This window comes from Ammospiza nelsoni, chromosome 8 (genome assembly GCF_027579445.1).
Source record: "Ammospiza nelsoni isolate bAmmNel1 chromosome 8, bAmmNel1.pri, whole genome shotgun sequence".
NCBI lineage: Eukaryota > Metazoa > Chordata > Aves > Passeriformes > Passerellidae > Ammospiza > Ammospiza nelsoni.
In genome coordinates, this window is record NC_080640.1 from 29934377 (window position 1) to 29950075 (window position 15699).

The 15699-nt window shown below is 37.7% G+C and overlaps 1 protein-coding gene across 3 annotated transcripts in view; it reads right to left on the reverse strand.

Annotated features, from left to right (window-relative positions):
* JMJD1C (jumonji domain containing 1C) overlaps nt 1-15699 on the reverse strand; it is a 159178-nt gene that overhangs the window by 106447 nt on the left and 37032 nt on the right. For 2 of the 3 annotated variants that reach the window (XM_059476569.1, XM_059476571.1), the window contains exon 2: nt 681-845. In XM_059476569.1, coding sequence (XP_059332552.1) covers nt 681-845 — 165 coding nt within the window. Of the gene's footprint in view, nt 1-680; nt 846-15699 lie in introns of those variants that run through there. The other variant, XM_059476574.1, reaches the window with a different exon arrangement.

Genomic DNA, 15699 nt, shown 5'->3' on the forward strand with positions numbered 1-15699 from the left:
CCATCCAACACAGTAGGTTCCCAAAATCTCACATCTATTTGGCTCTTCTGAAGACTTTGCTAGCACTACTAGATTCTTTGGAGAAAAAAGGCACACATGTTTATTGCTTTTTAGATTATCTCATCAGATATATCTAAAGGCATGTCACAAATGCACACAGCCTCCAAGCAGTTATCTCAACAGCTTTAAATGCTTGGGCACCAATCCAGAAAGATCACCTCATAAACCAGGCAAACAATTACCACTTACTTGATTAATCTTTTCTCATCCTTCTGAACTCTGACCTGAATTTCAGCTACCTCCTTCGTGGAAACTGAGGGCATCACAAGCTTAAGGGTTTATTTTTCACCTTAATTTCAATTCTCCCCAGAGCAGTAACGTGTTACTGGCAAGTTTATATTTGTAAGATGCTTTGACTATGCAAAGTGACATTAATCCTGTTATGTCAGTCAGAGACCACTTTTGCAGTGCTTTAGGTTGATTCAAAAAGGAAGATGAGTGACTATTACCACATCACTCCAACACCAACAGGCTTTACTAGATTTTTCTTATCCTTTTCTTACCCTTCTCCCCCTCCACGCTCACCACTTCCCATTACCACAGGAGTAACCTAGACAGTTTCTTAAGGACAGAATTAAAGAGAATTAAATGCTTTAGTAAATGCAATTAAAGTATCTTACCAATGCAGGCCATTGAATTTGTTTGATTTTTGATCCCTGAGTCTGGCTTGGGTCCTTTCTTTTTGCCCAGACCAGCTGGTACTCCACCAAGAAGGCTGCAAAATCTTCATAAACTTTAACCCATTCTCGCTTTTCCCATTCAAGGTCATCAAATTCCACATACACCTGGGGAAATTGAAGAAAGGAAAGGACATACATTATTGCACATACACAGCATGTGTTCATCTACATGCACTTTTTAATGTATACATTAAAAAATTTAATGCAAGATCTTTTTTATTACCCATTTTAATGCTATGGTTTTGAAATTATATATTCAGTTCCTACACCACAGAAGACAGTTTTCTTGGCAGTGCATTTGTGGTGTAAAGAGGAGAGTTACTAAAACATTACCACTAACATTGGGTGTCTTATCACATGAACAACAAGCATTACACTAAGTATTTAATAATAGCATTCAAGTAATACATACAGCTATCTACATAATCACTAAGTTTTATGAATACTTCTCATTTTCAGTTCAAATATATGTGATGTAATACAAACCAACTAACCAGTGATATAGTTTTAAGGGAAAAAGAAGTCAGTTGGAAGAGCACCAGAAAGGACATCCTGAGCCTGCAGACCTGGCTACTACAAGCAAGTCCAGCACACAGCAGCTCACAGAAGCAGCTCAGTTTCCTCCTGCAATTTGGCTCAAAAACCAAACCAAACAAGAAACAATACCACCACGTTTTGCTTCCAGCTAGGTTAATGTGGAACCAGTTTGTAACTATTTGATCTTGTGCTATCCCAGTATAGAACAGCTGTACCTTCTCCCCTCAGCTGCATTCACTAAACCACTAAGTTAAATACACCACACCTTTTGTCTCCTCTTGTGCAGAGCGCAGAGGGATCTCAGAGCTATCCAAAAGCTATCTGCATATCTCTGCTAAACCCATTACATTTCAAAATTAAAGAATTCATTTTAAAGTTAAAAATAACTCAAAGTAGTAAGTTGTTCTCTTTTCTCAATGAGAAATATCCTAAGAAAAAAGCAGCGGGTAAAATACAAAAAATGCCACTGCTTGTTACACTAAATGGAGAAGGGAAGATGCTTTCCTACACCTCTGAACTTCAGCCTCAGCCACACCCAAGGCAATTTCCAAAACTGGAGTTTCTTCCTGTATCTGCTTCTGAGAACTAAAAATCACTGTCACAGAAATATTCTTCTCTTTTAGATCTGGTTAATTTTAGGCCTACAACATACTTTCTTGTCTAGACTTTCTGTCTCACACTATCAAACGTGTACTACAGAGTGTTCCTTCTCATCTTGTCCTTCTGCCTTCTGAGTGCACAACTTCAATTTTCACCACGCCACTTCTCACTCCTCTACCCAAGTTCATCATCCCAGTTTTCTCCACAGATACTTTTGACCCATATTACTCCCACTTCATTCCCACACACTTTCCTCTTCCCTTTCTTCTTTAAAGCATCAGATCAAGAAGATCCTCTCACCTCTACTGTTCATTACTACAGCAATTGCCTCTTCTTCTAACAAAGCAAGTAGAAAACAGCAGCAAAAACTGTTACCACTAAAAAAACTCCACTTTTTAATAATTTCATTTCTAGAGACTAATTCTAAAATCTGTAATAAAGTTGCAGAATATTCATTTCTTAATCTAAAGAGTTAAGAGGAACAGTAAACAGAGTAAAACTGTAAAACACTGGCAGGAAAGCACATCATATCCCAAATCATTTTGGCAGCATTAATTATCTTGTATTTGCAGCTATTTTGAAGCCTTCTGGAGAACCATTTATTTGTAAAATTTGTCATTTGATCAATTCTAAAGACAATCTTCAGTGACCGTACAGTTAAAAATCACTCTCTAAAATGCACCTCCTTCCTGCAAATTTCACTCAATTATTTCAGACTGGTCAAATAACTTTGGTTTAGTATCTGGAAAGACACTTCACCTGGGTAGTCTGTAGCAAAGTGTGAAGAGGTTAAGCAGCAGACCTCCCACAGCAGCACATTAAAAAAAAATAGGAGGCAAGGAGAATCAAATGAATAAATATTTTTGAAAAACACAGTTAAGTCTAAAGCAGAGTTAGCAGTTTAGAAACAGCCACACTAAAACATACTGTATCTTCTGGCCACTGGCCAAAGCTTGTGGATAGCTGTGATACAATCTAGTGTTTGTGTGCAAGTTTTGCACCCCAAATAAACCAAAATTCAGCACAGCGACAGTGGGAGTTACTGCTGAGCTATCTGCAGAGTCTCCTGGCACCATATAATTAGATCTTCAAAGGAGCAGTTCCAAGAAAAGTGGAGAATGGAGCATGGCACAGAGCCAGTCTGCCATGGCTCAGGGCACCATATTCCTCCTCTAGTTCCACACACAATCCTTGGGAATCACTTCTGCCAGCTTCCACCACTTGCAGGTTTCCATGCCAAGCCTATTAACTATCTGCTGGCTTTTTAAAGTTGATTTTTGAAAAGCAGAAGCAATAGAGACAAAATGAAGCACCCAGTTCATTGCCCATTCTCTGTTTGGCTGGGAAATTAATTTTTCTAAGGCAACAGTAAAGGCTCTGAAAAATAGAGGCTTCCCCTTTCTGTGCACACTGACCTCCCACACAGAGACAAGCACTATCTCAAACAGCACAGTTTATGAAAGGGAGTAAAAAGGGAAAAAGATGAGGAAAGGAAGCAATCCAGCAACCTACGCCAACAAAATAAAATAGAGAGTCAAAGTTAGACCCTCTAAGGAGTGCAAAGCCTAAAAATATTTCATCTTTTTTGCTCCACTGACAGAACACTATACAGCAAGAAACTCTATGACATTTGCCTCCCTAAGAATGAATGCTGATTTTGAGATTTTTCAGCCAAATTTTGCTTCATTGCCTTGTCAGCTATTTGTGGATAGATATTATATGTTTGTGTTCCCAGAGCAGCTGAAGCCTTCTCACCACGTATGCATTCTCTTGAATAAAAAGGAGAAATTCCCACTGGGATGAGATTATATTTATAATTGGCATTAATGTGCTAATTTTGTAACTCACTGCTATCTTCCAACAGGAAGCAGCATAAGCTTTAGTATGCTTTTCCAAGTAAAGCAAGACAACAAATTTATTTCCAATGGAGTCAGCCAAGCAATTGCAACAAAATATTGTTATTTCTAAGCCCAAACACAACAACCATGGTGAAATCCTCTACATGCAGAACTGTAATCGAGAGTTTTCCAGTCATTTCTGCTCCAAATAAATATGCCTGACAAAATAAATTTTGAAACCCTTTAGAACTGCCACAAAAGCAAGGCTGACTTCCAAAAAATTTGACTTAAAATGTTAAAAAGCATAGTCCATGCATCATCCACTTTGTTAAAACTCCTTGAGCGCCTTGTTATCCAAGTTCTGTTTGCCCTCCTAAGGGAAGAGAGGACATTTTCCCCTTCATTACCTAATGATTGTTAGCAAAATGTTTATTTCTAGGAAGAAAAAAATCAAGCTACCTCTCTGAGCATGTTTTCAATAGGGCCAAGAAAACACTACTTTATACAATATTAAATGGTTTTTCATCAACACCAGTTTGGCTGCTGACTTCAAGGTGAGCCTCAGAGTGAATCCCCCTGGGTTTCCCTTGTAACACTTTTCTATTACAACAGATAGAATACTGTGCCATGATCAATTATTACACATATATACTTCATTAAAAAATTATAAGTCTTGAAAACTGCAGACTCAGATGCTAAAAATTATCTGTGCAATTCAAATGTCTTAGTTATGCAACTTAAGATAGACCTCTTAGTATGTAATCAAGATTCAAAAACTAGCTGTCAAATTTCCAACCTTGTGATGTATAGCCAAGTGAACACACAAATGCAAATCTAATATGTAATTTAATGGAAATGTATTTAAAACCACAAAATTTTACTTAAAAACACACAATTTCCAATGATGAAGGAAAACAAAAATTTTCCATTTGACAGAAGTTATACAAAGTTAGGCAAAATAACTAGAAAATTCAAAATACAAGTCCAAATTAGTTCTTCCCTTTCCATATTCCCCAATGTTAAGTGCAACCTGCACATTTTCATTCTGGGGAACAAGCATTCTATGGGATGTTTAAGAAAGGTTTATTCTTGGCCCAGTAACAAGGGCTCTGGGAGTTTCTTGGTTTTGAAAGAAAATCTACCTGCAGGAAAGAAAAGCCAGACAGCCAAGGGAGCAGGCAGAACCTCCTGCTGCTGCTGCCACAGAGGTGGAGGGAGGCAGTGAGTCCATGGATACCACACCAAGCCACCTATGGCAGTGGTGGGGTTTGAAATTGCCAGGATTGCTCCTGGAATTCTGAGCCTCTGACAACTCTGACCCCTTGCTCAGCTCTGGTGTGATCCTCAGCATAGTACACAGCTGAGAATTAAAACAAACTACACTAGACTCTGGAAAAGTTGTCCATCTCCTGATGGATTGCCAAACATCCAGCTGGTACAAACTAAGGCTAGTTTAAGTACAGAGAGAATGGAGACAGTAAGGGTGCTTTTATAAAACTTAATCTTCCCATCCTGTTCCAAATATCCTTGACTTCTCAGGTTATTACAAATTGTTTCTTTCATGGAGATGGCATTACCCAGCAGTTAAGTCTTTCTAAATATATCTAAACCTAATCAAATGCAATCAAAGCACAAGTTACTATAAAGCAAAACAGCTTAACACAGGAAAATTATTCCTCTTTTATGCAAGTGCTACCCATTTCCACATGGAAAAGTGGTGAAATAGCAACCAAAGGCAGCAGTCAGGATTCTTCTTCAATAAAGGGCTTCAATGTTGCTTTTTGTTACCAAAATTTCCTCAGTCTTTCACATTAGTATTTCACAGTCACTCTACAATATAAAAAGCTCATAAAAAGCATTTTAAAGTACACTGGCATTCTCCATATAGCCTAAAAGCAACTGCAACAGCTGAAATAATAGCAATAGATTTGTCTTCAACTAGCAAATATTTTAGTATTAAAAGATGGGGTTTACTGCCTCCATATATTCTTTAAAATAGGCAGCATTTTTACTGCAGATCAGATGTGTTTGTTCACTTATATTTGCAGTCAAGAAAGTAGCTAGTTTTGACAAAAAGTACTAAATGTACCGTGTATTTTTTAGGCAGGGTGAGCAGATACCCATAATACCACACAAAGTCTCTAGAAGACCTGAAAATGTTCTTGACAAAACTGGCATGCCACAATTTAAGGAACATAATAGCTTGTCTCTAAAATGCAAGAGCCCTGCTTCTAACTCTCAAGCACTAGGAAAAAAGCTGTAGAATCAGATAGATGCTTTATAGACATGAACACTGAAAGCTCCTTAAAAGATGGGACAAATCAGCAGTGCGAGTTATTTTATGCTATTTCAGCTCTTAAAACATGAAATTGTTTGAACGAATATTCAAATCTGCACATCTGTTCTGATTATTTGTGAAGTTTGCAAGAAGTAACAAATTTAAGGGCAGAAGATCTAATTTTCTATTTAATGAGCAGAGAAAGTGCTCTACTTTGATTTACTGTGGAAATCGAAGGGACAATTCCTCAAAGATTAAATCCTGTTTTGATATACCCTTCTACCATGAAGAAACATGCTGATAATTCTGAATACTTAAATTCTCTGTTTATTCAAAAGAAAATTGAATAGGTGTAGTATCTCAGCAGCAGTCCTCAATCAGAAGCTGGAAAGTTGAAGTGCACAAAAAGAGAGGTTGGTTCATTATCTGCAGAGAATCAAGTTTCTGTTGCTTCAGGATTCACAACTGCTTGGAAACCCCCTCTTTTTTTTTAGTACAAAATGATTCTAGGTCTGTCCAGCAGGAAAGCACCAAGATTTACTTCCTCCCACTGAAAGACCACACATAGCAGCCAGCTACAGCTCCTCTGAAATGCAAGGAGACAACACTTCTAAAAACACTGTTCTCATTACTTAGAGAAGAAAAAAATCTGCAGCCTCAGGATCATCTGCTGAAGATGTCTAAAACTCCAGAGGAGCCTGTGTCACTGCTTGAGTCACACAGTGACAGACACACTCAAGCTGAGGCCACACTTGCACTGCCAGCATTGCTCAACACTTCAGGGCTGGCAGAATAAGGAAGACAGCCCTGCTCTCTCACCAGGCTCCTGAATAAAGCAGAGCTGCACACTCACTGCAAGACATCTCAAATATGTGCCATGTGCACAAGGGAACAGGGCCAGATGTAGCAAATACATGCTCCAATAAACATGGATTTTCCAGGTAGCTTCCTTATATCAAGCCTTAAAACATAAATATCCTACAAATACAGAGAGGCCTTGAAACAACAACAATTATTTCTTTCCAGTTTATGGTTAATTTTCAAACCTTGATTCTGCATTCCCCAAAATGCATGCTAGAACACTGACAATAAAGTAGCCTCTGCAGAAGAAAAATGCAGCAAAAAAATTGGTTTCAAAACTGAGGAAAAATACCAGTAGTATTGCAACAGCCTGCTGCAGTCTGTGGCTTGGATTGCTAAGCAACCAGCACATCATGTAGAGCACAGAGTAGAGATTGCAGAGAAGATGACAGAATAAAAAAGCATCCTACTTGCAGGCCCAAGAGCAGCCTTGAAAATAAAGAAAACCACCTAACACAAGTATGTGACTTTCATCCCACAATTTAAAATGCATATTCTGAACAGAAAGATGAAGGGAGAAAATATGATGTACAATGAAATGAAAGAGAACAAAATCCTATACTTCTTGTATGTGAGTTTTAAATTAATTTCTCAAAAGAAAAAGACTTCCCTCTGATAAAAAGACAATCTACAGGAGTGCCAAGCTTTATTTTACAAGCTACTTAAATCATTGTGTTTAAATTATTTGGCATACCTATTTTGCAAATATTTTTCCAAATTCAGATCTTAACAGCAAAGTGAAGTGACACACAAACCAGAAATTAAATCATGACTCTACTGGACTTACAAAGAAACCAATGGGGCACAAGTAGCCCCATTTGAAAGATGTTTTACATTCCAGAAATTTCCTGAATTACTTATCCCAAGTGAGAAATAGAAGTGACTTACTATTTTAAGAAACCACGGCCTATTGAATCATAACTAGGTAAAGTATGCACATCACACAAAAACCTCCTGGTCCTCCAGGCCTGAAAACATCTTTCAAATTCTTTTCACTATTACACAACATAGAAAAAATTTACTATACCTCAATTTCTAAATTATCATGTCTAAAAACAGTAGTTAAGAAGCACACATACTATAGGAAGTCTACACATTCAATTTAAAAATTATATTACAATTTGTTTTCAAATCAGATGTAATTTAAATAAGGTAAATTAAAAGCCAATTTAAAAACTTTAGTGATTTAAATGATTTGTTAATTAATCTGTGCTAATACTAACATTCATAATATCACACTAAAAAGATCAACACCTGTCATTTAATAAGGAACCATTATTGCTAAGTTTTAGTTTTTAAAAGATTATGCTGACTTTAAACTGCATATATCTGTCATTTGAAGATGTGACTAAAACCAACAAAAAAATAACTACCAGACTATTTAAAACACTAGATATTAATGGATTTAAGTCAATTTTTACAATGTGATGGCTTATTAATGAAGACAAAGCTTGTCTACCTGGCCATCAGCAATCACAATGCACTGCAGGAAGCTAAATTGAAGTGAATGGTGAAAGGAATGGGTCACCTCCTAGTCAGAATTCACCAACTGCTATTTTTCCTCATCCCCAGTCTGAGAGAGAAACAACTCTGCCTCTTGTGGGGCAGGAAACTTAACCAACCAACCTGGCTGTTACTGTAGCCAGCAAGGTATGGCTGCAAAGCCACCCATGGGCTAACAGCTCAGCTTCAGCCCTCCTGAGAGTCCAAATTCACAGTCTAAATGCACAAAGCTGGCACTTTGGAGATGATCAGGACCTGAGCAGGGAGCTACAGAGTTTTTCTGATGTCTCAGTGCAGCTGAACAGCCCAAAGCTGAAGCACTACTAAAGGGAATCAAGAGCTAAAAGCACAGGACCTTCCCTATTTCTACCAACACAATCCAATCAGCCATCCTCAACAGGTGAGGAGCCAAACCAGCCATCCCTCCCAGGCTCAAAGGACTGACCCTAAGGACCTGAAAGTACTTCTCACTATCTGCCCAGACAGAGGTTCAACCTGATTCATGTGCTGCTACAACAAGTGGTGTGCTCCCAAATCCAGAGTGCAGACACCGATTAAACTCTGCACTTTGGAACAGCAAATCTTTATTTGAAGTGGAACAGAAGAGACACTGTAAAAGAAAATTAAGGTTTGGAGATGAACTTTTGATACTCTTACTTGGGAATCCAGGCTAGGAAAGACCAAGTGCCTCTCAGCTGCTCTGTGTGCCCACATCAGTCTCCAGACAGCAAGCCAAACAAACCAGGAGTGGGCTCACAAACTATTTCCTTTTTGTCAGATAAAGCCAGAGATATCAAAAAGACACCAGCAAATCCTTAGCATAGTGACAAATCACCAGAGGAAGCTGGCTGGTAGATTTTGTTTGTACTGGAGACATTTTCTCAAGGTCTAGCTCATATCAACAGCAAAAATTCCAGCAGACAAACTCACTTAATTCATTGCTTTCTTGGGTCATCTTACAGGAATTAAGAGAACTATGGGGGACTATTCCAAAAGTAACCAGAAATGCAAGAAAAAAATTGAGCTACCAAAAAGAGACATTATATTGGCATTTTTATAAATTATTATCCATTACAAAATGGTAATTTTCTGTATTCTGACAACAACAGCATTTGCTCTTGTAACCAAGACTGTTAACCTCAGGCAACCAGCCAACCAAACAAATCTCAGCAAGCAGATGAGAAAATAGCAGTAATAGCAACAATAATCATAATCTTCTGAAGCAAGACAAAATGTTAGTGAAATATTTATCTACTTCATTGATCATCTGCTGAAACCTTTGAGATTTTTTCAGGCCTTTTTTCCATTATAAGAGGACTAGAATATTTGAGTAGAGAAGGTAGTACCATATCAATTACTTTAAAGCTTTACCTTTTATTGGAGAACATGTTACAGTTTTAACAGTAATTTGCTGTCCTCTTTCCTCCAATTCACATGCTACCAATAACCACATTGCAAACTGGTCCTGGTTTCTCCTGGTCCTGACAAAAACCACCTCTAAGCAGAACAATAAAGACAAACAGTTTCTAAGGTCTTCCTAGCTAAGATTCAGAGTATTTGACTTTGGCTGTTTTGTTCAAGTTCTCATTTTTTTATAATCTGAATTATTAAAGTCTTCCCTTGTAGTCTTGTGACTGCATTCAGTGCTATCTCACAAGCTGAATTATTGTTTTGTTGTTTAAGAGTCAACTTCATGTTACCACTGCAGCCTGAGTTTCAACCTCCTCTACAAGTCATCTTTCAATGCTACATCTGTTTCCCTCACACTTGTCTAATACTTCACACTGGAGAGTCACCATTCACTCAAAAAGGCTCCCATAAAATTTTTCTGATGTAACTAAAAACTTAAAAACATCTGCTAACAAAAGATTCATAAACAAAACTTACCCAGGTCTACTTCTTTCTTATAGGTTTGGTGCAGCATAAAACAGCAAAGTAAGATCTGTACTCAAGAGGTTGAAGCTTCAAAGGATTAACATACGGACTTTTGAGGTCTATATGAGCTTCCTTTATTTTTCCATCTGGCACCAAACTGCAAGGCTAGACTTTACAGAGAAGAACTGGGTCATTACAGTTCAGAGTTCACCAGTGCATAAATGTCCACAAACTGGGATCAAAGTTCACTCAACTCTGCACTGAGATATCTCCAGCAATTACTAAAAGGTCAGAGGAGATTAAGAGCAGGGCTGGTGGCACATGTGAGCAAACATGACATCAGGAAACAGCCTGACAAAGGTAAGCAACGTTTTGGGAGCAGGAGAGGAAATGTAACCATGGCTTCCTGGGGTTTCAGACTGTGTTAATCCACATCCTCAATCTCCTCTTTGCCATAATGGCCACTCCTGAGTCACAGATATCCAAATGTCTGAGCAAAAAAATTACACTTATATAAATAATAGGTAAACTCTGGATATACAGAAATACAGTAGCATGATAAGTAATTTAGCAAATGTTCTTTCCCATTGCACAATCTTAAGGAGATGGTTTACATCAGAATGAAGACATTAGTAATGTGGACAGTTTGGTCCCAACTTAATAAAGCACTTACATTTTGTCAATGTATTGCAAAAGTCTTTTAATAGTAATTTGCATGTGTTTGGCTTTTTAATTAACAAAAAATAAACAAAAAACTTCAGTCACTGATGGTGAGTTGGGAGGTTCTGCCCTCACTCCCTGACAGAAAGCAAGTCACAATGTCTGTGCTTCACACCCATCCTCTAGATCCAGAGTACAGTCACTTCAGCCCAGTGCTGCCTCCTCTGACCACAAATTCCTTGGGAGCTGAGATTATGTTTACATGACACTCAATGTGTTGCAGATTGAATGCCAGGGGCTTTTCAGGTGCAGCTGAGGTGTTACAAGACAAATTGTGCTGGAGCATAGAACTACAAACACAACCAGCTCCTCTGAACAATTGCCCACTTTGTTGTTGCAGCTGCTAAGGCTACAGCACAGGAGGAATGGCTTCAAATAAACAGAATTACTGATGCAGAAAAGCTTCAGGAAAACAGGGGTGAAAAGCACTTAAGGTTACAGAAGCCACTCACAATACATAGATGAAAATTCTCTTTCCATGTGTTTCTCTACTACTGTCTTTCAGAAGAGAGACTTTTGCTCTGTTCTCTAACATCAGTTTTTGTTCTTCAATAAAATTTCTCAAAAATGTGAGGTCATTTAACCTTTTACATCTTGAGTATTAACTAACCTATTTCAGTATCACAATTGTCCAAACTACAGAGAAATGTTTGATTTTTAACTTAATGGCATAATTCTTTTAAAGCTTTCAGCATAACTCTTGTTAATTAGAAATTGTCCTAGAAATATCCAACGTACAACAACACAAAAAACTGAAGGCAACAAAATATTCTGCATTTTCAGTTCTCCTAGTAATTCCTTTCAAAGGTCTTTTCAAAGGAGGAACAATAGATCCATTGATAAGACCAAGAGAACAACAGATCCCACAGATAACACAATCAAACCCTTAGTGCTTAAGGCCACAAGTAAAGACATAAGAACAAAATATTGGCAATGACCATACATCAAAAGCTGCCTAATGAACCCAATTAATCACCTTAATTACTGCATTAGCCATCTCTGGGTAACTTACTAGTGAAAAAGTCAGACACTCCTTGTCACAACAGTAAGGATAATATTTTTGAAGAAATAGCATTTTAAAGAAGATTGTGATGATAATTTCTTAAAAAACATTTGTTTATGTACAATGGTTTTATACACTGTAACTATAAGGGCTTAAAAAAAGTCCTCCCTGCAATTGAAAATGCTGCAGAGGAGAGAATAAAAAAGCATTAATTCAGAACTGTACATAATTTTCTCACCATCTGTTCAAGTTTCTGGAACAAAACAAGGTTTAGTGTATGTCCAAGAGAGCTTTTAATGCTAGAAATTATACACACAATAAATGTACCACAAAATGAAGGCTGGTACCCTTTACTTTCTCTTTTCTCCCCTTTATTTCCCCACTATCATCTTGCTCATTTAAAATTATGATTTTTTTTTTGTGTCCCCTGAATAAACCATTCCTATACACAGAAAATGCAGGACAACTTCTCCAAGTTTTCAGCTCCCATCTCTATTTGCAAGTTTATTTTCTGAGGAGCTCCTTGAATTCCAATAATTATTTACTCTCAGAATCTTTAAAAAAACTTAGGAACATAACCAAGTCCTTTCTTGTAACAAATGTTAGCACAACTTGATCTATTCCAGGCTGAGTCAGAAAATGTCTGGAAAACAAACAAAACCATCCCACAAACTGCAACTGATTGTGTACCTACAGCTACACAGAATACAAACAAGACTTTTGGAAAGACATCAGGAAATGAGGTAGGGCCTCCATGACCTGCAGAGGTAACTGAAGCAAGCCCAGCCTTCCTGCAGTGAGGAATTTGACAGCTTTACTGTATTATGATAAATCAGTGCAAGAAGATAGAGCACAGTCACATCAGACTTTCCCATTCCCCTAGGGAAAGAGCAATAAAATTACTGTTCAAGTTAAGGGACACAAGTGTTCCCTTCAGGAAAACGAACACTGTGAGATGGCATTTTCAACTATCAGCTGCAGAACTATTTGTGGTATCAGATAACTGCAGTTTGCATTGATAGTGATAAAGAAGCTAATCTGTTTTCAAAACATATCAGGGAATGACAACTGAGGTTTCTATCTTGTCTTACAAAACACCTTCCACTTCTCTCTATAAACTGTTTAAAATCTGGATGTTATTTCTAACAGTCAGTCTCTTTGCCTTGTGAATTGTATGCAAAATTTACCTTCTGCTGCAATCAACTTACTGTGCATAAGAAAGGAACAATTACTCATGTGAAAAGGTCCATTTAGCATTCAAGACAGAGAGGTCTGTCTCCTACAGTCAACAGACATTAATACTGCAATAAATTAAAGGAATATGCAATAAATACTTTGGAAAGTAATGTTCATTATTGGATTCCTTACAGCTTTTTGGTTCAGTTATGTCACTGTGATACAAATAACTCACGTACCATAATTATGAAGAGTTTTAAGCACAGCCAAGACCTGCAATTGTGCAACTTTGATACACTTTGAGAAGACAACAGTGCCAGCATTTCAGACAAGCACATATACCAATGTTTTTTTTTCAGTGCATGTACAAAAATTAACTGCAGACAGAGGGCCAATGGGGAAAAAAGCCAGGTTTTTCTCCCATGCATTTCACTTCCCTCAAAATCTTCCCAGAAAGATCAAGAGCCTTTATTCCCTAGTCACTGCATTAAAAAAATAAAAAGGATGGAATGCCACAGCTAAAACCTATTTTGTTAAGTCTCCCTCTCAGGGTGGGAAGGCGATCACCACTGATGAACTAGACAAACAAATATTTCACCCACTCAGGGAATCAGTTCTTTTCTACCATCTCCCACTCCCTCATGTTTAGCTCAGGAAATGAAGGCTGAATAAACAAGACTCAGAAGTAGCATTAAATGTGCTGCATATAAGCAAGGACAGCTTTGCTAGTTTTGATTATAAAAAGGAATCAGAATATTTGTTATATCCCAAAAAAACTTCATCTGATTTGGTACATAGATTATTAGATAAAATGAGCTGCCAAGGAATTTTGGCACAATTTCATGGGAATCGTAAAATAAAGAGACATACCTGACAAGTTCCATAGCACTGGAAAAATTAAGTGTTCTTGAGCACTGAGAGCAAAGGGCAAAGATTTCCAGGCTTTGTAATGTATGTCTTCTCTTACCATCACATCCCTTCCCTCCTAATACTCATGTTAAAATAAAAAACAAAGCAACAAAAAAAACCAAACCAAAAAACCACAAAAAAAATCCCACAACATATTTTCACAGGATACATTGGATACATTTTGCCCAAGAGTCCACAATAGCAGGACTGGTTGTCAAGACAACCCTTTGCTCTCAATATAGTCTATTTCCTTAACATGTTTTCTGCACCCAAAATGATAATAAAAAACTTAGAAGCTTCACCCAGTCAATTTTTTTTTTTAAAGCACACATGTATATAGGATATCTAGTGCCAAGACAATATCAGTCCTCTTGCAATTATTTGATTTTTAAATTTAGAACCAGAAACAGACATCTTAGTAATTGTATTGTTCTCATTTCAAACCTCTAATCCTTTAAATAATTATTCTTTCCACATGCACCACACTGAAAAACAATTGTAGAGGTCTGAGGAAAGCCAGCACCTGCAGGAAAGGGTTTAATCTGGCAACTGCTGGTGTTGTTGAGTTATTCAACACATAAATCTCGTATTAAGTCCCACCTCTTTCCTGTAGCTCTAACCGTTGGAGTTTGAGAAAACAGAGCTCGTTTCATGCTGCACTCCCACCACGGAGCAGCTGAATCTCCTACATTGCTGAGGATACTGTTCGTGAGAGCAGGCTTCACATGGAGTCATGCAACATCCTGTTCCAAGCCAAATGCTCCAGATGGGATATGTTTCACTGCTGCCTCCCCCTCCCCAGCCCATTTCAGCTTGTTCTTTTTTCTTTGAAAGCATTTAGCCCAAACTGCTGCTACAACAGCATGCTAAAACTGACCTTTTTAAGAAAAATACAGACAAACTAAAGCTTACTTAAAATCCAAGTGTCTCATTACAAAAAGAAAAAACCCACACCACTTACATTATCAAAATATTTCCATTAGCTAACCAATTAGCAAAATGATGCATAGAAGAAAATAAATTACTTGATGCAGCTCTACACTGCAGAAAAATCTGCCTTGTTTCAAAAAGTTTTCTAATCATTTAAAAGCTTTACATTGTCACGCACGTTACTAATCTAATGGAAGTTCTCATCAACATAAGGAAAAAACTGTCTAGTCTGCTGATCACTCTGAATGCTGGCAATTTCTCAAACATCTGCTAAAGGTCAGATTTCCACTGCATGGAACCAATCAATGAAGCTACACAACAGCCCCAGCGCCATTGCAAGTGCCAAACAAAGACCACTGTTTTACATAAGCAAAGAAACTCAGCCTGCAATCTTCCAAAACACTACCAGCAAAGTCCTCCCTCCCATCCCCACAGAGTGCTTGTCTACCTGGCAGGGGCTGCTAAGATTTATTCTGGTTTTGCTTTTTACAGCAGAACAGAGTTACTTAATGCCAGCCCATTTTTCCACATTGTTAAATAGTGGGCAGCTGATACCACATACAGAGAAACATTATGGAGGGGGGGAAAAAAGATTGGCTTTACTTAAATGTTAATCAACATAAAAACAAAGTTTCAGAAAACTGAATATTGACATAATTGGTGCTTTTGTTTCAACTCAGTGACTTCAACAACACCCCCCCCCCCGCCAAGTTCTAAAAAAACAGATCT